Source organism: Plecotus auritus, assembly GCF_963455305.1.
Source record: "Plecotus auritus genome assembly, chromosome: 9".
Taxonomy (NCBI): Eukaryota; Metazoa; Chordata; class Mammalia; order Chiroptera; family Vespertilionidae; genus Plecotus; species Plecotus auritus.
Genome location: NC_137783.1, coordinates 123478188 through 123503363, shown reverse-complemented (window position 1 = coordinate 123503363; position 25176 = coordinate 123478188). Strand labels below are relative to the sequence as shown.

General features: G+C 46.1%; 2 protein-coding genes across 9 annotated transcripts in view; one reads left to right on the top strand and one right to left on the bottom strand.

Moving 5' to 3' along the window:
* Window positions 1–25176, top strand: part of PLEKHA7 (pleckstrin homology domain containing A7) — a 207906-nt gene that overhangs the window by 105851 nt on the left and 76879 nt on the right. For all 8 annotated transcript variants that reach the window (XR_013961626.1, XM_080687743.1, XM_080687740.1 and 5 more), the window contains one exon: window positions 16917–17000. Coding sequence is in view for 7 of the 8 variants with exons in the window: in XM_080687743.1 (XP_080543869.1) it covers window positions 16917–17000 (84 nt within the window). In the remaining variant the exon portion in view is untranslated. The remainder of the gene's footprint in view (window positions 1–16916; window positions 17001–25176) is intronic.
* LOC308257848 (eukaryotic translation initiation factor 3 subunit E) lies at window positions 1570–3048 on the bottom strand. The gene has a single exon (XM_080687942.1). It carries the CDS (start codon window positions 3038–3040, stop codon window positions 1703–1705), a length of 1338 nt encoding a protein of 445 aa, XP_080544068.1. The 5' UTR covers window positions 3041–3048; the 3' UTR covers window positions 1570–1702.

Here is a 25176-nt window from a genome sequence, read left to right as displayed (position 1 = left end):
TGGGGTTGTAATAAATCAATGCCACTAAACTAATACAGATTCTATATTATTTCCTGGAGCTGCCCTGACAAGTTACCGCAAGCCCGGTGGTTTAAAACAATGGAAACTTGTCCTCTGATAGTTCTGGAGGCCAGAAGTCCGAAATTAAAGTGCAGGCCGGGTTGGTTGCTTTTGAAGGCTCTGAGGGAGAATCCATTCCATGCCCTTCTCTTTGTTTCTGGTAGTTTCTGGCAATTCTCGGTAGTCCTTGTCTTGTAGATGCACCTGTCCAGTCTTTGCCACTCTCTTCAAATGGCCTTCTCCCCCATGTGTTTATATGCCATTTGAACCCAGACCAACAGCCCTGGAATTCTGTACAAGGAGTTTTGACTGGACAAAAAAATTCCCGGCTCTAAAATATATTTTTCATGTTTGTTAGTGGAAATTAGTCACTGGGAAATGGATTTTGTTTAAGGCAGGAAATTAGTTTTAAAACAATGTATGATTTATTTCATAATCCTTGTTTCCAGAAACTAGCATTAATTTATGGTTAGTAATAACTATGACCGTGAGCAATTCTCTAACCTTTCCAAACCTTGGTTTCCTCATCTGTAAAACAGAGATTGGGTGAGGTGAGCTCTGTACCATTTTCAACTCTGAAACTCTTAATCCTGTGGTTTCTGGAAAGCAAGCGCTACCCTTTACGATGAAAGGTCTCAAGTTGATGGCAGATCTCAAGTTGGCTTAATAAACTTATTGAGAATTTATGCTCTTGACTAAGAAGGCATTCTCATTCACGAATCTGAAAATTTGAAAAATACTCTGTCCTTTTGTTGACCTTTGACAGGATATAGAGACTATGCTGTTGAACATCCCCCACCCTCTTGGGTACTTAGGCAATGCAAGACACTAGTGATTAGCGTCTGGTTGGCTCTCAAATAGTTGTTACATGAATGAATGAATGAATGAATGAATGAATGAATATACTATGTCCTATGTCATTGTTGGGCGGGGGGTGGTAATACAATATCATTCAGGTCTGTCTGATCGCCTGGTACTTGTGGGATTTTTAAAGAATCTTCCTGAATACCCAGCACAAGCAGTTATTTTTAAAAGATGGTGGCAGTGTGTCGAAGGTGCTTTCTGGAGCAGTTTCCTTATCTGTGATGTGGGCGGTTGTCAAGGCCTGGACTCCAGGGTCTGTGATCTGAACACCACAGTGGTGGACTGTGTATTTTTCAGGTTGGGGTGGGAGGTCTGTGATCTTGTCCCAGGTAGCTGGCACCTGGTCAGATGCTTTTCTGTTGTAGCAGTCCCTGCTTGCTGTCGGGGGTCCCTGTGGATGTCCGCCTGGCGCCTCTCTACCTTTGGATTCTTCAGGGACAGCACAGTTGGTGGTGCCTCTCTGGATTGTCACTGTGGGAGGAACAGTGCTGGCTGCGTAGGGGCTTACCTGTTCAGGAGAGCAGTAGGGGAAGGCTAAAGCGAGGCCTACTTCCATGGTTGTTGGGAAGATTCTCCTAAGATTTTTTTGTGTGAGAAAGAGAATTTGGGCCTATTTTTTTTTTTTTTTTTTTTTTTTTTTTTTTGAAACACAGCCAATTTTATTCAAATTCTCCAAAATTTATACTCAATATGTTGTTTCTGCAATGTATGTCACCCTTTATATAATGGTTTTATTATCTTCACTTTATAGTTTTATTTTGTTTTTCTTTACAGTTCTTCAGTAGAAGCCAGAGTCTTGAGTTGCCCAGTTAGGAGCCTCTGACCTACTATTCTGATTAAGTTTCTTCTCAATATTCATGGCCAACATCTGGCTTCTAAATGAAAGGCTTTTGGTCTTTTCAATCACTTGCTGATAGGGTGAGACTGCATTGTTACCCATAACCACATGACCTAATTTGGAATCAATCTTGGCATCCAGTCTTGCATTTCTAATCAAATTGACAATCCACCTTTCCGCTTCTTCTGGAGTCATGTTCAGCTTATCTGCCAACATATTAATGCTGATACACTGGTGGATGCGACAAAAAGTCTCAAATATGAAGAGACGAGCATTTTCAATAAAATCCTCAAGACAAGCCACCAAGAAGAAGTCATTCACAAGCACAGATTCACATTCCCTCAGCTTTTTCTGAGCCCCATCAAAGTCAAAGTTAACATATAAACATTCAACAAACTCTGTAATTGGGTCTTTATATGTGTAAGACTCCTGTTGAATAACTTTGACTAGATCTTTTAGCACCTGCCGGCGTTTTCGAACATCTTTGTTTGTTATGACTGCTGTAGTTAAATAGCGAAGAATATGTGGACACATTGTCTGAATTGCATTAAGATACTGTGGCTGGTAAAGGAAGAGATCAATAATATTATCGCGCCCTTTGGGGTGATTGAAGAAAACAAACAGAGACCAATGAATGAGCCATGTTCGCTGCTGAAGAGACTGGAGAGGAGAACTCACAGAGTTATTATCTATGGTCTCTTTTAACCGTGTAAGGTCTTCCATGGCTGCATCCCAATTCTGCATTAAGATTTCAGAGGCCAGTTTTCCCCAGAGTGAACTCAAAGCATTTCTATCCGTTGCTGGAACCAACACTCTAAAGAAGTAAAGATATTCTGCTGCTCCAGAGTAATTCCCACATTCATATTGGAATTTTGCATATCTGTAGAGTGTATCTAAATATTCTTGCCTAAAACCATGCTTGTCCGCCAAGTAGTCAAACAGCATCCGACCATCCCTGGTTGACTGCATTTGCCTTGTAGTTTCTGGATCTTCAAACATCTTCACAATTGGTTCTGTTTCTGCCTGAAGCTGTTTCAGTTGTGCAACAACTGTGGTTCTTTTCTCTCTCAAAGCATGAGGAATATCATCAGAATAAAGGTTTTTGTATACATCCATAGCAAAGTCTACCATGTTGGTATCACTAAGAAGATCCAATTTTCCTTGTAATAATTCTTTTTCATTATAAATCTCCTTTACGGAGAGAAACTCAAGCAACGGAAAGACTAGATGCCGATCCAAAAAGTGAGCGATGCGAGTAGTCAAGTCGTACTCCGCCATCTTGCCAAGAAAAACTGGGCCTATTTTTTGCCATCTTCTTTTAGTTCTTACTCAGTCATAAAAAATATTTTCTTTAAACAGGTCTCCTTCCTAAAAGGAAGCTATTCTCTAGACTCAGTGGTGTTGGTATAAGACAGGGGCTGCAAACTCGGATGTCTATACAGGCGTAGTTAACAGAAAAGCAGACTGTTTATGACCTCCAATTTGTTTTTGGAATGCTCAGCTCACTCTGTTTATCTTTTGTTTTTCCCAATTCTGATTAAGATCGTGGTGCAAAGAAACTTCTCTTCTGGTAAGAAAATTAGAAAGGCAGGTGTGATGATAAATACTAGTAGCACGAGGGGTACACCCTCACCAGTGGGAAGCAGTAGGGAGCGGTGGGGACTGAGGTGAATTGAAGGTGCCATTCCACCTCTCATGGGGTCCCAGTGTTGCCACAGTTTTCATTTTTCCAAGATAAGCTGGATTTTAATATGAACTTTTCCTATTTTTAAACTTTGGCTCAATTTTTAAAAAATGTATATGGCTCAAATAAAACTAGTTTTGAGGATCTCCCCCCCCCCCCCCCCGCCCATCCCCGTATATCAATTTGAAATCTCTGATACATGTTGGTGAAGATTAGTACCTGGGATGGGCTCCCAGGTCATCTCCCTCTGGTTGGTCTGGCCTGGGGGTCCTGGCAGAGCTGTGTGTGCAGGAGACTGCTATGTTCTTCCTTGCATACAGACGTGGAAGAATCCAAGGTATGTAACGTAAAAAGCAAGTGGTAGAATAATATATACAGTCTTATTTACGTAATTTTTTTTCAAAAAGATGTATAGATAAGATTTTAAATGCATAAAAATTTCATGAGAAACTGGTAAAGGCATTGCCTCTGAGATGGACACTGAATTGGAGACAAGAAAGGAGCTTCTGCCTTTTTAGTTTGTGCCCTTCTATAACACGTAGTGCTTTGTTTTGGGAGGTAAAATGACAAGAGTTGTTGGGAAGTGTTATTGTATGAAGAGTGTAAGCCTTCCATGCTGAGTGTAGAGGACAAAGAAAAGCAGAGCAGCCTGGAGTGATCGGGAAGGACCACTGGGAAGAGAAGGGGCCCTGAAGGTTGAGCAGAATTTTTAAATTATTTTTTTATATTTTATTTATTGATTTTAGAGAGAGAGAAAGGGGGAGGGATAGAGAGAGAGAAACATCAATGAGAGAGAAACATTGATCACCTGCCTCCTGCATGCCCCCTACTGGGGACTGAGTCCACAACCCGGGCATGTACCCCCCCACTGAGAATCAAACTGGTGACCCCTTGGTTCATAGATCAACACGCAACCACTGAGCCACCCTGGCTGGGCGGGCAGACTTCATTAGGAAAAAGGATGGCAGGAGCCCAAGCCCAGAGGTAGGAAGACTGGGTGACTTGGGGACTCGTGAATAATTAAGTATGGCAGGAGCCAAGGGTATAGGGAGGTGGTGAGAGATAAGGAGGCTGTAGGAGCCAGAACGGGTGTGTGACGGCGACAGCGGACTGGAGCTCTGCCCCAGCATGACTGATTCGGCAGCAGCGACCAGGAAGTTTGGAGGCAGGGCCGCAGGGCGGGAGCCTCTCACGTGGCCTCTTCTGGCTCCCAGGTAGCTGTCACCCATTCCTGCTAGGGTGTTGCTTGGTGAACAAAGGTACTACCTATACAGCTGATGAGTAAGCTCATGGCACTTTCTGTTCCTCCACTCCCAGGAGTGTGGGCTTTGGAAACTTCCGACCTCTGCTGGTGCAAAATGTGGTTCCTGTACCCCGGAAACCGGCGATGAGAGTCTCCCCAGACATTTTGGAGGTTCTGTAGGGCAACTGGCCATTGGCTGAAGTGTAGTCACTATAAACAAGCCCACACTTTGGAGTCAGGCAGATCTGGGCGTGAATTCTGACCTTGCCACTTACTGGTTCTGTGACCTTGGGAAGGCACTTGACTCCTTTGGGCCTCAATGCCCTCGTTTGCAAATGAAGGTAAAATGATATACCTTTTAGGGTTGTGGTAGCTAACAGATTGATGCTTAGCAAGTAGGTGTGCCTTGCTTTACTTTTCTATGATGACACCTCCTCTGATCTGTAGTTATGTATATTGATATTACAGGGGTGGGCAAAGTTAGGTTTACACTTGTTCATATGGAAAATAATACAATAAATAATAATTCAAGAATAAACTGTTTTGCGTACTCACGACTGTAAACTTACTTTTGCCCACACCTGTCTTTATGTTCAATATGTAAAATACATATTTATTTGTATCTGTATATGGCCATGTTAGTCTAGTCTCTTGGATTGTAAGTTCCTGTTCAGTGGGGATAATTATGTTCTAAACATTGTTTCACCCCAAAGCACTGAGTATTAAGCACATAATAGGGCTGAATACATGTTGGACGAATGGAGTTTGTGTTCTCAAACCTACTCCAGTCTTTACAGCAATTGACTTGTGATTGAGGAGGATATGTCTGCAGGCTGGGGATATCTCCTCCATGGTTAAAAACAAGTGTTGTTCAGCTGTCATGTCAGGATGGCGCGTGATCATTTTGCTATGGCAGATCTATATTTTGTGGCGCTTGATGTTTATATATTTTGGGAGGACTTCTTTTAAAATGTATAATATTGCAGAAGGTATGCCAGCACATTGCTAGGGCCCTTCCAGAGGCCTCAGAAGGGGATTGTGAAAGTGAGGGGCCTAGAACTTGAGCTTTATTAGTTTCACAGCAAATCATCTGAGCATTTAGAGACTTGTAGAACATTCACTACAGGCAGTAGTAGGAGTTATGAAGGAGGTGGAGATTTCTAAAAGGGAAAAAAGGCTGGTACAGGTTTTAGTAAACCCGTCATTCCAAGTAAACTCAGAATAAAATTTGCCTGTATTTTTTTTTTTCATTCAACCAATATTTACTGAGCACCTGCTGTGTGCCAGCCACTTTGTAAGCACTGGAATGTAGCTGTGAAAATCTGCGTTGTGCTTGCATCTAGACCTAGGTTGCAAAGAGCCACAGTGTTGATATTAGGCTGTGGCGATTAAGCCACAGGCAGTAAAGGCATTTTGGTTTCTTAGTTTCACCTTCTGATCCCTCCCACTTTCGCCTTTCCAGGCCTTTTCTGGGAATGAGAGCCACAGGGTTAAATCGATGCTGATTGGACCTTAACCATCCCAAGCAGTGATGAAAGAGCCATAGATTGTTACGAGGGGGAGTAGGTACAGTGGCTTTTAACTGCTCAACCCTTCCTAGCCCTCACTGTGTGAAATACAGGTTTCCCCTGCTCTCTAAGAGTAGAGCTTTCTTATGAAACCTTTCGTAAGATGAAATAGCGTAAAGCAAAGTAATTACCATTAATTTTATGTGGAAAATTTTTTGGGTGTTCCAAGACCCCCCCCAAAATAACTTATCAAATCATACCAAATAACACATAAAATCTGAAATAGCACCACCATATAGTAAAAGCAGTAATGCACAATATAAGTCGAGATAAAGCACAGGTTCTCACTTGGGGTGTGTGCTGCCTTTGTAACGGCTCTCTGCAAAACAAATGCTGAACGCTATTTTTGCTTCTCACCTTTTTCCGTAGAAGCGAACATCCTCTTTGGATTTCTTTCAGTTAGCAAAAACAGGTACTAATTAATGTCGGTCTTTCAGAAAAGTGAGAGGTGTAACTTGACCTTTTGAAAGGGGGGCTACACCTGTAGTGATATGGGAGCCATCATTTCTCCATCAAAGGCTCTGCCGTGGGGTGGATTTCAGACAGTGTGGCAGAACAGAACAGAGCAATTCCTTGTTAGGTGGGGGTGTTTCTTATGTCCTATTTCTAGAGGGACAGCCAACCCCAGTCTCAAAGAACAGAAGAATCAAGGCTGGAGACACACAGCACCTGCCTCGCAGTTCACCCCCGGCAGCGCTCCGCTGGGCCACCGCGGGGTGGTGACTCAGAGCTGGAACTGTGTTCCTGCACCGTTGCCAGATGTTGCATCAGGGGCGGGGAGGAAACAGAATGAATGAGTAGGAGCAAGTGGCAGCTAGATTTGTAACACCTTGGGAGGCAGCTGCTCCAGAACCGAAATTGAAAGCAAGCAGGTGGACCCCCGCGCTTTACCTCTGCAGATGCCCAGGCCCTCCCTCCCTGTCTGACCTGCACTAGGGTTTTCATCAGGCCAACATGAAGCTCAAGGAAAGAGTGTGTCTGCTGCCTTTCCCAGCGAGAACAGGAGAGCAGGTTAGTCCTGTGCTGGTTTCTTAAGGATTCAGTTTGCTGCGATGTAGTCCGATGCATGAAAACCCAAGTCGTGACGGAGAGAAAGGGAGTTTTCTGTGGCTTAGTTGGGAGTGCCTACAGTTAAAAAACAATAATCTGCTTTAATTGGGAATAAGTAGGACAAAAGTATCATTAGCTACACCTCCCTGATGTCGTTACAAAGGATATTCTGTTGGCAAGTGACACGGGAGGACAGCTGCCCGCCTGGGTCCTGTGTGTTTTCACTTGCGTGTAGTGTTGTTACATCTCGGTCTGTGGCTCTGGCAGGAGTCTGAGATGAACCTCAGCACCTTCAGACGTTGTAGCTAGAGGATCACCTGGTCCAGCCTTCTCACTTTACACTTAACGAACCTCACTTACTGAAGAGTATTAAACAGAAGCAAAAACTGGGTGCTCTCTGAGGTCTGTGCAGCTTTAAAACTTCCCTAGGGTGTGCGTTCCTAGCAGCGCACAGCCTGGTGGCAGGCTTTTCTTCTTGGGCCACACTCTCTGAACCATGGGACTAACCCAGTGAGGGACAGAAGTGTGGCTGAAGGAAGGCACCTCCTGATCTTCAGCTACTTTGCCTGGCAGGCGAGTTCTTTAAATAGAAGTTAAAACAGGAGGCCTGTGTCGTGCCTTAACTCAAAAGGAAGAATGTGTTCTTGAGCTGCTGTTCTGTGGAGGGCTAATGATACTGGAACTGGCAACGCGGAAGAAGATAAAACAACTCGATTAGAGAAGAGTTTTAGAGCTAGCACAAGAAAAATCTAACAGGCACTGGAGATTGAGTGTTTGCTGTAGGCCAGACACATTATCGGCACTCTTCCAACAATCTTGTCAGGTTGCAATGGTCTTCTCTTTTTTTCAGATAAAGAAACCGACTCTCAGAAAGATCACTAACTCCTTCAGGGTCGTGCACAGCCAGTGTGCAGCAGAGCTGGGATTTGAACTCCAGTCCCTCTGACTCTGACTGGTCTGGGGGTTCATGCTCTGCAGGCCTCCGGTGGCCTCTCCACATGGAGAGACTAACCCCTCCTTGGACAGACGAGGAAACCAAGACACAGAGAGGCTACTCCCCCCAGCATCCCCGCGGGGGGCTGGGACTGGTTTGGTAGTAATTAAGCCGTACCTCAGCTCTTATTACGTTGCTTCCCTGACACATTTTATAAAGAGCATTAGGAAAGGGGAGGCTATCTGGGTTTGCTTTCCTCATTCTATCAGGCGTTTGCCTTTAATCTTTTCATCATTATCGAGGTCCTATGAAGCCATAATTAAAACATCCTATTAACAAGTAGCAACCCTAAGTACCGGGGCCCCATGTGGGAACTCGGGAAGCAGACAGGTTTGCAGCATGGGTCACTGGGTCAGAAAGGGTGATTTAGGAACTTCGTTGGCCGTAGAATGGATCTGAAAACACCTGGAGAGCCTAACGCAGTAGAGGGCTTTCTGTCGGCTGAATTCAGAGTTTGGAAAGGACAGAACTTCCCTTTTTGCAAGATGTGAGAGCTTTAAGTTATCTCAGTTAAGTTTGTGACTCTCTTACACCCTGTCTGTGACAGGCTCTGCCCCTTTTGGCACCTCTGGGTGAGGAGAACAGTTGCAGACTGGCCCTCCAGGTGGTGGGTCTGGGGTTTGGCTGGATTTCAGTGTCTCTGCCTAGTTGGGTGTGTGACTGAGTTAGGTGTGGTGGGAGAGGGGAAGGCTCTTCCTTGGTCTGCGTCATGCACCCCAAGGCTGGTGGAGTCTCAGCCTGGGTGTAGGATCCTTTATCAGGGCCGTGGGCCCCTGCCTCGCCTGCTCTCTCTGAGGAATCTGTGATAGGTCAGGGCTGCTGACATCAGAAAATGAGATGGGTTCTGCACAGCCTCTCCCTGAAGGCCATGTGTGTTTGTGCTCTGGCTGTTGAGATAAAGGAGTTCAAGTGCCTGCTCCATGGTATCACTGCTCTGTGCTTCTGGAGAGACAGGAGAAACAAGTGAAGGACTGCTCCCGTCCCTCCAGGCACTTAGGATCTTGCTGGAGATAGGGGAGAGGCGAGGAGAACAAACACACCTGAAATAAGTAGAGAGCATTATGAGAGAGTATATAATCAGTCACCAAATTGTAGGTTTCACACCAAATACTCTCCCAGTTCACCAAAGGGAGATCCAGGTAATGTTTGTGTTATCTTTGTATGTGTTTTTAATCGCTCAGTCATTTCCTCTCTGGTGTTTGCATTCCGTTCTTTGATTCTCTCCGAGTGCACTAGCTTTCCCTGGCAGAGGTGGGGGATGTTGCAGAGGAGGGCTAATTTCTCCAAATTATATTGTAACAGTTGGGAGGGAGCCAAGGACGAAGTGTTCTTGGCATGTCAGTGTCTCCTTGTTCCTTCCTCTGGCAGTCAGAGGAGAAAGCCACTGCCTTCTGTGGCTTCTGACCTTTTAGGTTCGTGTCTCTTTGTTATCTGAGTCCAGACTTTCGTAGGGTTAGCGAGCCTAATTGGAGGCATGGCCTCACTTTAAGGACGGAGTCTCCTTAATCATTTCTCACTCACTTATTCAGCAGATAGAATAGTGCTACTCACTGCTATAGACTGATGATAGCAGTGAAAAGACAGACAAGGTCCTGGCTTTCCTGGACCACACATTAGTCAGGGAGACTGCTAATAGCAAAAACATTTATAAGTAAGAAAAATAACAGTTAGTAATAATTAAAGAAGGGTGATGTGCTGTGACGTGACTGGGAGCCTGCTTCAGTGGGTGGTTGGGAAGGGCTCTGAGATGGTGATGATTGTGCTGAGGTCTGAATGACAAGGAAACAGTCATGAGAGGGGAGGAAAGAGCATCCAGGCTGAAAGGACAGCGGCTGGTACAAAGGTTGCTAAGTAGGAAAGAGCTTGGTGTTCAAGGAGCAGAAAGGAGGCCAGTGTGATGGGGGAAGGAGGAGAGCGATACAAGAAGAGGTGGAGCTAGGCAGGGTCAAGTCATCTAGGATCTTCTAAGCCAAGGTCAGGAGCATGGACTGATGCTGTGAATGGAAATAAGGACGCCTGGAGGAGGAGTATCAGGTTTGGAGGGAGTGAGGGGAGGAGGCTCGTTCTATTTTTGCCCTGTAAAAATTTAGGCACCAGTAGTCATTACCATAACCAAGGCACAGTCAGGTTTAGCAAATGTTCATTGCATACCTTCTGTATGTCAGGCATTGTGCAAGGTTCTTTAATGTATGTTTCCTCATTTCATCCTCACAACAACCTTTTAGGAGGATATTATTATTCTTTTTTAAAAATATATTTATACTGATTTCCGAGAAGAAGGGAGAGGGAGAGAGAGATAGAAACATCAATGATGAGAGAGAATCATTGATCGGCTGCCTCCTACACGCCTCACACTGGGGATTGAGCCTGCAACCCGGGCCTGTGACCTGACCGGAAATGGAACCGTGACCTCCTGGTTCATAAGTTGATGCTCAACCACTGAGCCATGTCGGCCGGGCAGATATTATTATTCTTTATTTGCAAATAGAAGCACTGAGGCTGAGAGGTGAAGCAGCTTGCTCTGGTTTGAACCCAGATCTTCTGACTCCAAGGCTCTGGGCTGACTTGTTGCTTAGGGCAGATATTGAAGGAGGCTGGTTGGTATTGTGTTTCCACTTGGAGAGAGTATGGGGACCATATGTTGGCTCATCAAGGCCTGATTCTCATGCTTCTGGAAGAAGGGCCTGCAGAGTTAACTCGCGTGTGCAGCGAGCTGTTGAAAATCTTGACATTTTCAAAATAGTGTGAGCTCCAAAGACCACTTGGGTAAGATTCTCAGGAAATGCCACATGAACCATGTTGACACTTTGCACTAAACGAGCAATTTTGAAAAAGTGTTAAGTAAATTAAACAAAAGGAGTTTAAGAAATGTGGAAAGCTGTTTCAACGGTTGGCTGCTGTATCCCTTGACTCTGTAGCCCAAGTGGAAATGGAAGAAGATGGGGAGGCAATTCGTTTTGTTCTTGGAGTTTCAGTTACTGATTTTGGGACCTAAGATAAGAGTATATTAGTTTACCCAGAATCCTTGGTTTTCTTGAGTCACTGGGCTTTGGAACAAAGATAGTAAGTGCCTTAACTAGCCTGGAGGCAGTGCTGAAAGCAGCTTCAGTGATTCTTCTGCAATATTCTGGGAGCCACACTGAGGAGCCAGGAGGTCCAGAGTGGCACATGCTGCCGAGCACGCCAATGGGAAGAGCCTTGATAGAGTTCTTCCTGAGGCTGTGAGGCCGGAGGTTTTCTTACATCTGAAACCCTTTCTTCTCTTTATAACATGGGCCAGGTGAGAGCTAAAGCTGACAGGGCAGCTTTGCCCCACACCCAGCGTACCAATACCACCGCTGTCAGAAAGCCAGATGCACCAGGGGACTCTGACCTCCACTCGCCAGCACCGTTCACATAACCCCACGGCTTCTTGCCATGTCCCCAAAATTGCCATGCTAAGGAATTGGAACCTTTAGGCTTAACCAACCTGAGTCACTGCTCACCTTGTAGTCAAAATCTATATGCATGGAAAATCAATCTTGCAAAAACGTTGCAAGAAACTACAGGACCCGTGTGCATTTGGACTAGTCCTGTCTGTGGCTGCAGGTGGGCTCTTCCTTACACTGAGCTCAAGCCGGTCTCCACTTCTCCCTGGTCCTCACTCCCTTCTCTTTTGTGTTTGCTGTCGGGCTTCTTTAGGGCCTAACCCTAGCCCTTCCCAACCCGGGGCCTGTGAAGACGTGCTGATTTACGTGGACGGTTACCTGTGGCCCGCCTTCTCGGGGATCGTCCTTCCCTGCCACCTTCATCCTGCTACCTGGTCCTCTCCCAGGCGAGACTGGCTGCTGTTCAGCATGGAGGGGCTGTTCCTGGGAGAAGAGCGGGATGGAAGAATAAAGGCTAGGGCTATGTTTGGCCTCATTTGCCAAGTTAACTATCTCAGTGGCCTAAAGAGAGACTGAAGCCCTTGTACGGAGGAGAGAGGGTTTCTGTGCTCCCCTGAGACCAGCCACCTGGCTTCCAGCCGGGCCATCTCCATCACTACCAAGGAGCAAGGTGGCAATTCAGGTTTAAGAACAGGTATTTCGGGGGATTTGTCTGTGCCTGCTAAATGCGTCCTGCGACAGGGTTATAGTACATGAGATCCTTCATGAGTTTTAGAAAATCAGGAAATAGGCAGGAGGGGGGCTTTTGGGCTAAGGCAGTGGTCGGCAAACTCATTAGTCAACAGAGCCAAATATCAGCAGTGCAATGATTGAAATTTCTTTTGAGAGCCAAAGTTTTTAAACTTAAACTTCTTCTAATGCCACTTCTTGAAAATAGACTCACCCAGGCCGTGGTATTTTGTGGAAGAGCCACACTCAAGGGGCCAAATAGCCGCATGTGGCTCGCGAGCCGCAGTTTGCTGACCCCTGGGCTAAGGGGTGGGGAGACAGCAGGAAAGGTCAGAACACTTGGCAATCTCCAGATGGGTGGAGGGCTCCAGCATTTATAGGCAGCCTTGGTTTGGTAAGGGTGAGTCTGGAGTAGCAGAAAGAGATCAGGAGGAGGTTGACTGAGATGCAGGAACGCAGGAGTTGACTGTCCTTGTGGGCAAGTCATTTACCCTTTAAGGGCCTTCCTTTCCTCACCCATAGTGTGGTGTGATGGGACACAGCCTGCCCTACAGGGTACTTGGGAAGATTAAGTGAAATAAAATAGCCCAAGGACCTAAATTTCCCCCGTTGCTCTAAAAATGCTGAACCAGAAGCTTTGCCATTAGCAAGTTGGGTGAGTCTGATCAGAAATGATCAAATTTTAAACAGTATTTCGGAGGCATTACTTTGGTTCATCTCTTTTCTCAATATATGAGTCTCTTTTTTCCCTTTAAATTTAGTGTTTAATACCATCCCATAACCCGAATCCCATTTCCTGTTGTGTAACATGGGGATAAAAATGCTGCCCTGCCTAACTCAGTGGGTACTTGGGAGGGTCCAATGCGGTGATGAATGTGACTACACTTAAGACTTCGTGTAGATGCAGGAAATGAAGCTAATGATGCTGTGGTTGATACCTTTTTTTGGCAAAAAGGGCAGCATTCATATTAGGGAGGAAACTTTAGGAAGCTACCTCTATATTTGGTGAAATGACAGTTGTATTTTTGTCCACTTTTAAAAACTATCTTCTGACGTTAGAATGTAAACTTCATCTTAGTGCCTATGCCATTCAGCTCAGGATTTACTTACCCAAGACTCTGGGCTTTGTCAGGCTTGTACAGGTTGGGTGTGGGGAGCCCAGGAGTTGCTATTAAGGTTGTGTGGTGTATGTGAAGTGGTTGCTGATGCTGGATGCTGCTCCAAGCACATAGAAGATTCGCTCTTTGCCTGATTCCACCAGAGTTCCACCCAGTTGACTTTGTGATAGGACCAGAGGCTGTTTGGGGGCTACTGAGAGCCACGTTGGTATTGTCAGTCAGACCCTGGCCCTGGCACTGGGCGGGGGAGGGAGGGAGGGAGGGACGGACGGACGGACAGGGAGAGCAGTGCTATTTTCCTGATGCCTTGTCTTTAGGGATTTCTGTCACCAGCCAGGAAGCTTCCACCCCCACAGACTCCTAGGGGAAGGGGACAGCAGGTTATCATGCAAAGAGAAGGCCATTTAGAAATAGAATACATGGACTCATGTCCCAGTCTTGTCACTGATTGACGAAGTTATCTTGAGCAAGTCACTTAACCTCTCTAACACCTTTCCTCATTCATAAGATGGGGTGGCTGGTGTTAATCGCTGAGATGGGTAAGGAAAGGCTTTAGGACTGGAGAACCCTTAAGCAATGAGAGTGGATAGTGGTGGTGTTGCTTTATTGTTATTCCCATTATGAGCAGGGCCTTTTTCTCCTGCAGGTGGAAAGGAGGCAGGCTTAGATTAGAGCTTGTGTTTCCAGATTCTCTGGTGAATGGAGATGCCTCTCTTACGTGGTGCAAGGATTTCTGAAACAGGTTTAGTTAAGGGAGCCTGCTTCCCACCCTTATTCAGATGCTCATGTCTTGGGAAGACCAGGATGCTGCCTGCCAGATGAGGGCATTGGAGTCTAAGGGCTTGTCTGGGACCAGGGAGCAGCCTGGCTCTGCCTGCTTCACCTTTGGCTTATTGGGATTCAGGCTGTTCTAGCCTCAGTGCCAGCTTACCCCAGACACCAGAACGCAGGGTGCTCTGACCAGGCTCCAGGGCAGAGTAAGAAAAACTTTGTAGGCCTAGAGATTTTTTTCTTTATAAACCTTTATGCTATGCTCATTTAAATCTACTAGTTTCTGGGTTGGCTCAGTGCTCAAAGTGAGGCTAACACTTTAATAACTACAAACTGAGATGATGGATGGACTCTGACAGTGAAAACATGTTAACCATCTGTGTTAGGAGCCTTAAGACCATGCTCTGGTCATCTTACCCCTGGGATTTTAAGCCAAGGAAATCATTTGAATTGCAGAAAAAGCCTATACTCAAAGATGTATCTATAATAATAAAAGTGTAATATGCTAATTAGACCAGACAGCCGAATGACCTTCCAGACATCCTTCTGGACAAAGCCACCGTGGCGGGGGCTGAGGCAGAGGTGGTTAGGGGCAATCAGGCAGGCAGGCGAGCAGTTAGGAGTGATCAGGCAGGCATGCAGAGTGGTTAGGAGCGATCAAGCAGGCAGGTGAGCAGTTAGGGGTGATCAGGCAGTCAGGTAGAGTGGTTAGGGGTGATCAGGCAGGCAGAGTGGTTAGGGGCAATCAGGCAGGTGAGCAGTTAGGGGTGATCAGGCAGGCAGGCAGGCAGAGTGGTTAGGGGCGATCAGGCAGGCAGGCGAGCAGTTAGGGGTGAGCAGTTAGGGGCATTCAGGCAGGCAGAGTGGTTAGGGGCAACCAGGCAGGCAGGCAGGCGAGCAGTTAGGGTTGATCAGGCAGGCAGGCAGAGTGGTTAGGGGTGATCAGGCAGGCAGGCAGGTGAGCGATTAGGAGCCAGCCATCCCAGATTGTGAGAGATGGGATCGAGCCTAAACTGGCAGTCGGACATCCCCTGAGGGGTCCCGGATTGTGAGAGGGTGCAGGCTGGGCTGAGGACCGCCCCCATCCCCTGTGCATGAATTTCGTGCACCAGGCCTCTAGTTTATTATAACAGTGGGGCAGGGAGGGTGCCTGAAATGTCCAGCGTTAGAAGAATGTTCATCTTTCTAGAGCGTAAGTGCTGTCGGGTAACGTCTCACTTGTCCACTCTGTGCCTCCAGCATCTAAAGCAGAGCCTGGCACACACACGGCCAGGAAATAGTTTTTGAACAGTTGGTGATATGAGAAAAAATTATATCTGTATGATGAGACTATTATTCAGCTGTTTCAAATGAAGAAGTCTTAATGACATAGGAAAATTTATGTGTTCATAGGATGTGATAAAAGCAGAATACAGATTTCTAAATACAGTAAAATCACAGCTTTTTTTTTTTTTTTTTTTTAAATGGAAGGAAAAAAATTAAAAAGCTAGGAAGGAGCATATACAAAGGTATATGTCCAGGTGGTGAGATCATGGGTGACCTTTTTTTCTGTCTATATTTTCTAAAATTTGTCAAAGGGTTGATTTGTGACTGGGGAAAACATTTTCAAACAAATCGTATTCTTTTAAAAAGGAGGTTAGGTTAGTTTATTCAGGGAACAAACCAGCGGTCTCTAGAGCCAGCTCCTCCTTCCTTTCAAAGAACCAGGCAGCCTTTGTGGATACACAAAACACCTACACGCTTTGGTTGTGCCTGTCAGCTTGGCGTGGAAGCTGATCTCTCCCAACTTCAAAAGGGTGGTAGAAACTCTGCAGTGTTGAAATCGTGCAGGTCATGTTGCAGAGACATGTCCATACATTTATATCCATCACTGAAGTGAAGACGTTTTGTAGTAGGGAGAAGAATTTTAAGAAGATAGTTTTGTTTTGTTTTCTGGGTAGGTGGTTAATTCTTAGAATTCTTTCCCTGGTTCATGGGTTTTGGAAGCTGTTGAAAGGGCCGTCTGCTTTCCTTCATTCTTGTTTTAGCTCGTGCCGTCTTAAAGCAACTTTTTGCTAAGCCGCTCCGTTTGTTGGAGTCGGTGCTTCGTGGAGTGTCTCTCTAAGATGCAGTGCTCTCATGGAGCCAAGACATCCCTAGAATTAAAGTCCCTGCATCTTAGGTGGCCTCTAGCACCTGAGCTGGAAGTTCTTTTTTTTAAGCATTTTTACTTATTAATTGATTTTAGAGAGGGAGGGGGGAGGGGGGGAGAGAGAGAGAGAGAGAGAGAGAGAGAGAGAGAGAGAGAGAGAGAGAGAACGAACACAGGTTTGTTTGTTCCACTTATTTATGCATTCATTGGTTGATTCTTGTATGTGCCCCGACTGGGGATCAAACCCGCAACCTTGGTGTATTGGGACGATGCTATAACCAACTGAGCTACCTGGCTAGGGCTCAGCTGGAAGTTCTTGGCTTTTGAATACAGCTGGGTTGTGAAAGATTCAGTGCCTCTCAGCAGAAAGGCCCACTTTCTCACCCTGGGAGGCATCTGTGATGATCAGGTGTCCTCAGACATTCCTGACCTGTTGTGTCTATAATCCTTTTCATTCATATGACTTTTCCTTCATTATCTCCTTTTCTGTCTCTTTAGCCATAACCAGCAGACCACAGCGTTCAGGCATCCTGTGAGTGGGCAGTTTTCTCCAGAAAACAGTGACTTTATTCTTCAAGAAGAGTAAGTACTTTAAATATTCTCTTTCCCAGGCAGAGCTTGGGAGCTTAAAGGCATTTGCTCAAAACAAAGCTTGTTGGACTATTTTCTCTCTCAGCTAGAGGGGCACAGAGTGGTTGGTGAAATGGGAGAATTTTGTTCTGCAGTCTCTGGACTTCTCTCAGTGGGAAGAGGTGGAAGGGGGAGATGACATGGGGATGTCTGTGATTGGTATTGTCAGAGCCCCTGAAAAGCTCTCTTTCCCTTGAACTAATTCTTTTCCTCAAGTGACATCTAACACATTCATCTGGTGTGAAAGTATCTTAAATACAGCCTCAGCCGAGCTGAACCAGCCTCTAAAGGAAGCCTCAAGTAAGAGCCCAAAGCCAGGGCTTAGAAGAGAGGAGGTTGGGGACACCCATTGACCCTGGACATTTGGAGCTCATGCTTGCTTTTCCCAACACAGGAACTTTCTTGTTCCTCGGTCCCGTTTCAGCAGGGCCTCTGGGGAGCTCAGAGATGGGTCTCCCACCCAGGGCTGTCTACCTAAAAGGCACGCACAGCCCACGCAGGATGCGTTCTTCAAACATGAAGGCAGAGACCCTGTGCAGGTGGCTGTTCCCTTCTCATCTGAGGCCGTTCTGTTCGAAGAAAACAATTCTGTTTGAGAAACTAATAGATATGTTGGCTTTATGTGTTTGTTTGTTTTCTTCAAGTTATTTTTCTTTTGTTCAATCACTTAAACCAAATATGACCTTTAGATAAATTATCAGTATTCATATTTTACAGCATTTCCCTCCCTTGATACTTACACATATAAACTTTCTCTTATGGAAAATTTCAAACATATACAAAAGTAGAGAGATACAGTAATAAATCCAATATATTCATTGCTCGTCTTCCATAATTTTCAAAGCACGACTGATTTTATTTCATCTATGTACTCCCCCCGCCCTAGATTCTTTTGAAGCAAATTCCAAACATCATATTATCTCTATAGTATTTGCAGCATAGAATAATTATTTTACAGAACTTTTAAAATTAGACATCTATAATTACAGTAATTCCTTGCATGTTTACGCTGGGGACTTTACATGCATATCTCATTTACTGCGGTAATCCTGAGGAGTAGGTCATCATCATCGTTTAGAGATGAAGACACTGAGACTCAGAGAAATAGTCACTTGCCCCAAGTTGCATGGCTAGAAGTAGAAAAGCCAGATGTCATTCTAGCTTGATCTCTTTAGTCAGGTCTAACCTTGCCCTAGTCAGATGCTGTTTGCTAAGTTATTTTCATGCTGGTGGCCTAGGGGACATGATGGCCAAACTGTGGGGTTGGGGCCTGACTCTGAAAGCATTACTATTAGAGAATGAGTGGAAGATAAAGACTATCTTGTCTTCTAATTTGAGAAATAATTGCTGTGTAAAGAATTCCAGCTTGGAATGAATTAGTTTATAGAACCCTGCAGGTCAGAAGCTCTTGAGAGGTCATTGGGTTCAGCCCCCTTTCTTAGGCCTCCTGGAGACCTGGGCACCTGTCGTTATTAAAGGTCTGGATAGGGAATCCATCAGAATGCTTAAATTGGGAAGTTACCAACTTCTAGAAAAATGCAGACTTTTATCACTGAATACTTCTGTCCCACATACCTCCTTTTTCTCTTGTTAACAAAGACTTTGTCCCCCGACTACTTCTGGGAAGGTAGCCTCTTGTATTCTACCAAAATATCTCTGTAGCTAGTCTCAATTCCTTTCCGTTTCCAAGGAAAAGATGTTCTTCTCAAGGGTCACAGTTTCCCTGTAGAGTCCATTTCCTGGCTGTCATTAGGAGTGCTTGCTTATCTGGAGTGGTGGGGGTACACTGGTGTGGCCAGACACTCCTTTCAGGAGGCAGAAAGTGCTTTAGGCATTGAGAGGAAGGGAGGATTCCTATGAGCTGATGTGGTGATCCCTGCACTTACTCACTAAATACTTACTGAATGCCTACATTGTGTCAGGGGCTATGCCAGACGGCAGTTACAGCAGCAAGGAAGGCAAATGTGGCCCTGTCTTGTGAAGAACTTACGGCTGAATAGGGAAGATAGATAATTAAACAGAAGATCACAAATGTGATCCATGTTCATAACCAAGGAAACAAAGGGTTAAATGAGAGTTGATAAAAGACCATTCTAACCTGGCTTAGGGATTGTGGAAGGCCTCCATCCTGGGAAGGTCTGTTGTTTAAATTGAGACCTGTCCAGTCCACGTGAACAATGTGGGCAAAGCCCTTGGGGGCAGAGAGGGAGAGTGTAGAGAGAGGGGTCTGTACCAGCTGAGTTAGAGTGAAAACTGAAGAGCACTGGATGGATTCTGGAGATACTTGGGAGGTAACATTGACAGGACATGGTGATGGATTGTCTGTGATGGGGATGAAAGAGAGGGAAGACTTTCTTGAAGTGTCTGGCCCTAAACAGGAGGAAGGGGAGGATTTAGATAAGTAAGGATCAGTGTGCACGTGTATGAGGATGGTTCACAGCTGAAGGAAGTGTGACCAGTCTTGGTGGGGTCAGAGGGTGAGAAAATGGATGTGTAGTGGGGGTTTGGGAAAGGGAGTGTGGAGACAAGATTGGAGAGAAGGCTGCAGCCCTTTATCTAAATGGCTTCCTCCTGAAACACACTTGGATTTACTTCCTGGTGGAGCTCTGTAGCAGTGGTTGCCAGCCGGTGGTCTGCAGACCACTGGTGGTCCGTGAGGTCCGAAAGGTTGGCGACTGCTGCTCTGGAGGGCGAGTGAGGCATGAAACCATTAAAAAAAAGGACCAACAGATAAGATGACTGTTATAAACTTGTAAAGAGGAGCTTGACTTTGTTGTATAGTGTGTTATGTGGGGAGGAAAGAAAGTTGAGGACCATTTTTGTCCTTCACACATCAGCTCTCAGATTATGTTGGGTGGAAAGGAAAATAAGGCTCTTTTTCTTCTTCAAAGAGAGTCTGTTAAGGCCACAATGATTCTACCTGCAAAGCCTTCACCCTGGTTTTTTGGTGGGAATCCTTCTAGAGCAGTGGTTTTCAAAGTGTGGTCTCTGAAGCAGAACTTGTTACACATGCAAATTCTCGAGCCCACCCCAGACTTCCTGAATCAGAGATTCTGGAGTAGGACCCTGGAACCTGAGTTTTAACAAGCCTTCAGGTGATTCTGATTCAGGTTTTCATCCCTCCTAAATTATTCCCAGATTCTTTCACTCATCATTAAGTCTCCTCCAGATACCCATCATTCTTTGGGCTGCAGTGATAATCTTAGAGGGCTTTGGATCAGATAAACAGTTTCTTTTTCTATGGGAAGAAAAAAAAAGGTCTCCATTGTGACTTCCTTTAGAGTATTACTGATGTGAACAGATAACACATCTCCCCTACTGTTGGCAGGTGGAACTCACCTGGGCTGCTTGGTATAACAGGTGCATGCCCACTAAAAGATGCTTTTTCATCTTGCATATTAGAAGCATGGAGAAGAGAAATGTGAAAGCTATGTTTTGGTGGATCCAGAGGACATAAGGTCTGAGTATTCTAGTTACTGTGTCAGTAATACAGAATTAGTCAGGATAGGCTAGGGCAGCCATGGGCAAACTATGGCCCGCGGGCCGGATCCGGCCCATTCGGCTCTTCTATCTGGCCCGCGGAGCCGAAAGAGCGGAGGGTTCTCTTGCTCTCCCCTCCGCTCCTTTACTTTGAATTTATATTAGTTCACACAAACACTCCATCCATGCTTTTGTTCCGGTCCAGTTTAAGAACCCATTGTGGCCCTCGAGTCAAAAAGTTTGCCCACCCCTGGGCTAGGGTCTGCTATGGTAACAATATGAAACAAAATCTCAATGACCTAAAGCAATAAAGGTTTATTCTCACTTTTACTGAGAAAGAAACCTTAATTGTCACCTTTACTGAGGGAAGCTTCATCTCTTTGCTTCATGATCACCAAAGGGAACTTTAGTGAATTGTACACTGGCTCTTTCACTCACATTTCATTGGCTAAAGCAAGTCACATGACCACACCTAACTTCAAAGGGGCAGGGAAGTGCATTTCTACCATGCACCTGGGAAGAGATCCTATCTAATAAAGAGGAAATATGCAAATTGACCATCACTCTGCCACAAAGGTGGCGGCACCCATAGCGCAGAACGCTTGCATCGTCGCCCTGGCGATGAAGCAAGCGTTCTGCGCCCAGCCGCGGAGAGGGCCTCTAGCTGGGGAGGGGCCATGAGGCCGGCAGGGGAGGGCATTTGGGGGCGATCAGGCCAGCAGGGGGGGCAGTTGGGGGCAAGCAGGCCAGCATGCAGAGTGGTTAGGGGCGATCGGGCAGGCAGGCAGGTGAGCGGTTAGGAGCCAGCGGTCCCAGATTGCGAGAGGGATGTCCGACTGCCGGTTTAGGCCCGATCCCACAGGGACATCCCCTGAGGGGTCCCAGATTGGAGAGGGTGCAGGCCGGGCTGAGGGAACCCCCAACCCCCGTGCACGAATTTCGTGTACTGGGCCACTAGTTTAGAATTTAGAAATATTTATTGGTCAGCACCAATGACTACACTTAATCCACAGTCAAAATTTATTAAGGGAAGCAGGACCTTTCAAATCTGTCACTGACAAGCTTCTTTTGCTGCATGACTAGTGTTTACTACATGACTAGAGTGTTTTCTGTTATGCTACCGAGTTCACTGTAAGAACCAAATTCATTGTCATTCAACGGGTCCGCCAGCCTTGTTCCCAGGGGACACCCCTACACACCCAAGCTGACAGGCATGTGGAAATCTCTGTTGGATAAGCTAATATAAGCCCAGGCAGCGTTTGGAAAAGTACAATGTATAGAGAAAGGGGAGAATAGTTCTGGTGTATCATGGCATTTGTGGACTACTTCATTTGTTCATTTCAAGTTATGGAGCTCCAAGGATATGCCAGGCCATAAACTCTGTGCTCTAGGTAATAAATTTCAAGAGGATGTTGAGCAATTGAGATTCCCCTGAGGATGGGGACCATTATGGTGAGTGGTCTAGAAACCCTGGCCTAGCATGTTTAGTCTGTAGGAGAGAAGATGAAGGAGGATGGGCTATAAGTCTTCAAGAAGGACTGGCTGGTGGAAGTGGGGTACATTTATTGCGTGGCTGCCAAAGGCAGGCATCAGATCAATGAGTAAAAGTTATAGGCAGGCCAATTTCAGCTCAGTCACAATTTTCTAGGGAAGAGATTTTCCAGCATCCTTTGTTACAGGATCTGGAATTTCATCTTTAACATTAAATGACATAATCTGCCTCTTAGAGTCTTAAGAGTTGGCTTTTTCATGAATGATAACACTGTTATTTTATAGCTAACACGTATAGCCCTTACTCTTTATTACCAGGTACTTTTCTAAGTGCTTCACATATGTGAATTTAATTTCCATAACAGTCCTCTGAGGAAGATACCATTATTATCATGGATACTGAGGCACAGAGAGGTTAAGAATCTTGCCAAAAGTTACACAGCCAATGAGTGAGAGTTAGGGTTTGAATCTAGGTAGTCTGGCCCCAGATGCGGTGCCTCTGAACACTACACATACTGCCTGTCATTTCAGTGGTCTTCAAGAGACAGTCTTGAAGTCTTGGCTGTACTCGGACCTTAATGTGGTAACTAAATAGGGGACTGCTGCTGAGAGATTTTCATTGTAATTGTATCAAATTGTAATGACATTTGATCGAATAACTTCATGCTTGTTTGGAAGACGCTAAGCCTCCTTGGTAGTCTTTTCTCCAGAAAATGTTAGCAGGCCTTTTTGCAGGGCCTCATTCCCAGTGATTGGATCATTTGGGCTCCTCTTTTTAAGCCTCTTTCCTGATTCTCAGTGATTCTCTCAATTTGGGAGCTTGTGGTTGCCCCTTTGTGGCTTAAAGGGCCACACACAGGGGCCCTCCTGGAGGGGTAAGCCTTGGCACAAGGAACTTGCAGGCTGTGGTTTTGGTGGTTGGTAATCTGCATGGGAGCATTTTCTCCTCGTGCTGGTCTGCCTGGGAAGCCGCTGACAGACGCCTCTGCAGCTCTCGGTGAAGAGGAGAGAAGCATTCCGGAGCCTTGACGCTGGCAGCTGACTGACAGCAGGCTGTGTACGCCGATCCCCAGGCTCTGTCAAGCTCTTGATGTTGAGGTGGGGCCTCGTTGAGAGAGTATGCGCTCCGGAAGTTCACATGCCTGCTGTTGTGCTCAGAAGCCAGCTGCAAGGCACCCAAGATGTCCTTGGAGTTTCCTAACAAGGAGAGGACTCTGGCCTAGCCTGCCTCTCAGGGCATCCTAGTGAGTTTAGCTTGTTCTTTCCCTTGGGGTCTGAGCAGCCCTCTGTTTTCTCATTGGATCGTTTGGAAAAGAACTACAAGTTGGAATCGCCTGGAATGTTATGAATGGTTTTTGGGAGAATAACACTTAAAAAGATACCTTGCTGAAGGTAAGCATTACCTTCCTTACCTTTGACCTCTTTGGGGGTTCATTTTGCAGGCTTCAGGGCAGGCTCTCCAAGGCGGGTGCCGATTATGGGTCTGGGGGTGGGGTATCTCCTGCTGCTGGGAGATGGCTGTCTCCCTTCCCTCCTGCAGTTACAAATTGGTAAAAGCTGATAGTGAGAGACTAGAGCACAGGATGGGGTGGGGGTGTACTGTGGAGCAGGGAGGTGGAATCTGTCCTGTTGCTCATCAGCTGAGCCCTGGGCTGTGAGGCCTACGTGTTGCTCTGTGGCTGTATAGCCATTACCTCGTCACTCTGGACTGACAGTCTTGGGCTGGCTTTGCCTGTTGCATTTGGTTGCCATGACAGCAGAGAAAAGGAGGAAAAATGGAAACACCTGGCAAGCAGATACAGAAACTTAGACTGTTCCGTTTTCCTTCTTGGTCTAGGAGACTGCCCTGGTGACAGTCACAGGTAGGGGAAGAGGTGGTGATAGTGTCCTTAGTTCAGACATGTGGGTGTTAGCTTGGCTTTTGATGTTGATGTTGCGAGGAACATTGGCACGGGTTGCAGTCACTGCCACACGGCCACTGTGTCTCCAGCTCTGTCTGTGCTGGGTCAAAATGCTGTAGTGGTGGCTGCCCTGGGTGTGGAAAGGAAGCTGCCGCTTGCAAACAGGCATTTTGCTTCCTCCTGTGACTTCCCTGTCCTCTCCTTTACCTTCCCCTGGTCTGAGATGTGCCCGGATCTCTATTAGAAAGGTTGTTTTCCACTGAGAGAAGGGGCTGCCTGGAGAGCCAGGAGGAGCAGATAGGCTAGAGAGGGCTCGCCAAAGGCTCTTGCTAGAATTGCAGCACGTCTGAAACAGCAGAGCAGAGGTGGGAGGAATAGCAGAGGTCAAGGTCTGGTTCTCCTATAGACAGACGTGCACCCTGGACAGTGGAAGGGACTGGCCCAGGGTCATTTGGCAGAGCGGGACTCAGGCCGAATTCAGGGAAGTGCTGGGATTTGGGGAGGGGGCGGGGAGGAAGGGAGCTGGGGGGAGCCCAGAGACTCACTGGATTATTTTCATGCCAGATGAGGGGTGCTGTTTGGGCTGGTTTCCAGCTCCCCGGGTGGAGAGGCGTAGGGAAATGGAGCTTGTGTTCCAGAGAGGATTGTGGGGGAAGGGGAGAGAACACAGAAAGCCATAGTTGAGTAATGAGACCATAGTTGCTGAATGAAAACCCGTGTCAGACAACTCCCCAGGGTGTTGGGAGTGTACAGTAAGGGTAGGCGGTCTGTCTCTGTGTGTGTCTTTCTCTGGGAAGAGGGGGTGTGGAGGAGTCTGCCTGTTTGGGACAAGAACTTTCTTTTATTCTTGCTTTTCCTTGTGCATTGCTTTTCCATACCCCTTAGGTGGTGGGTGTCAGCATCTTAAAAAATTTGCTGGTTGTTTTTGAATGTGCCTCCTTTCATAGCAATAGTTTTAGCTGAGTTCTCTTTGTAGGATCCTTGAAGACAGAGCATGAATTTGGGGGCCTATTTTTCCAGGAATTAATGGGATATAGGTATCATCTCATGATATCTTCTCAGTAAGAGATTCCCGATTCCCCACAGCTTTCTAACCTCCTATCCTCACCTTGAAGACCCTTGGCATTATTATTCCCTCGGGGAAAGGATGGGAGTCCAGTCCCCCAGCCACAAGGCTACTACATTTTAAAGAAGCCCCAGATCAAGTGTTTATAGGGGTATTTATAGGAAATGATCGTTGTTTAGAAGTTAATTTT

Bases quoted from the DNA above. Each gene is read 5' to 3' on its own strand.
- LOC308257848 (XM_080687942.1), bottom strand. From the start codon at position 3,040: ATGGCGGAGTACGACTTGACTACTCGCATCGCTCACTTTTTGGATCGG.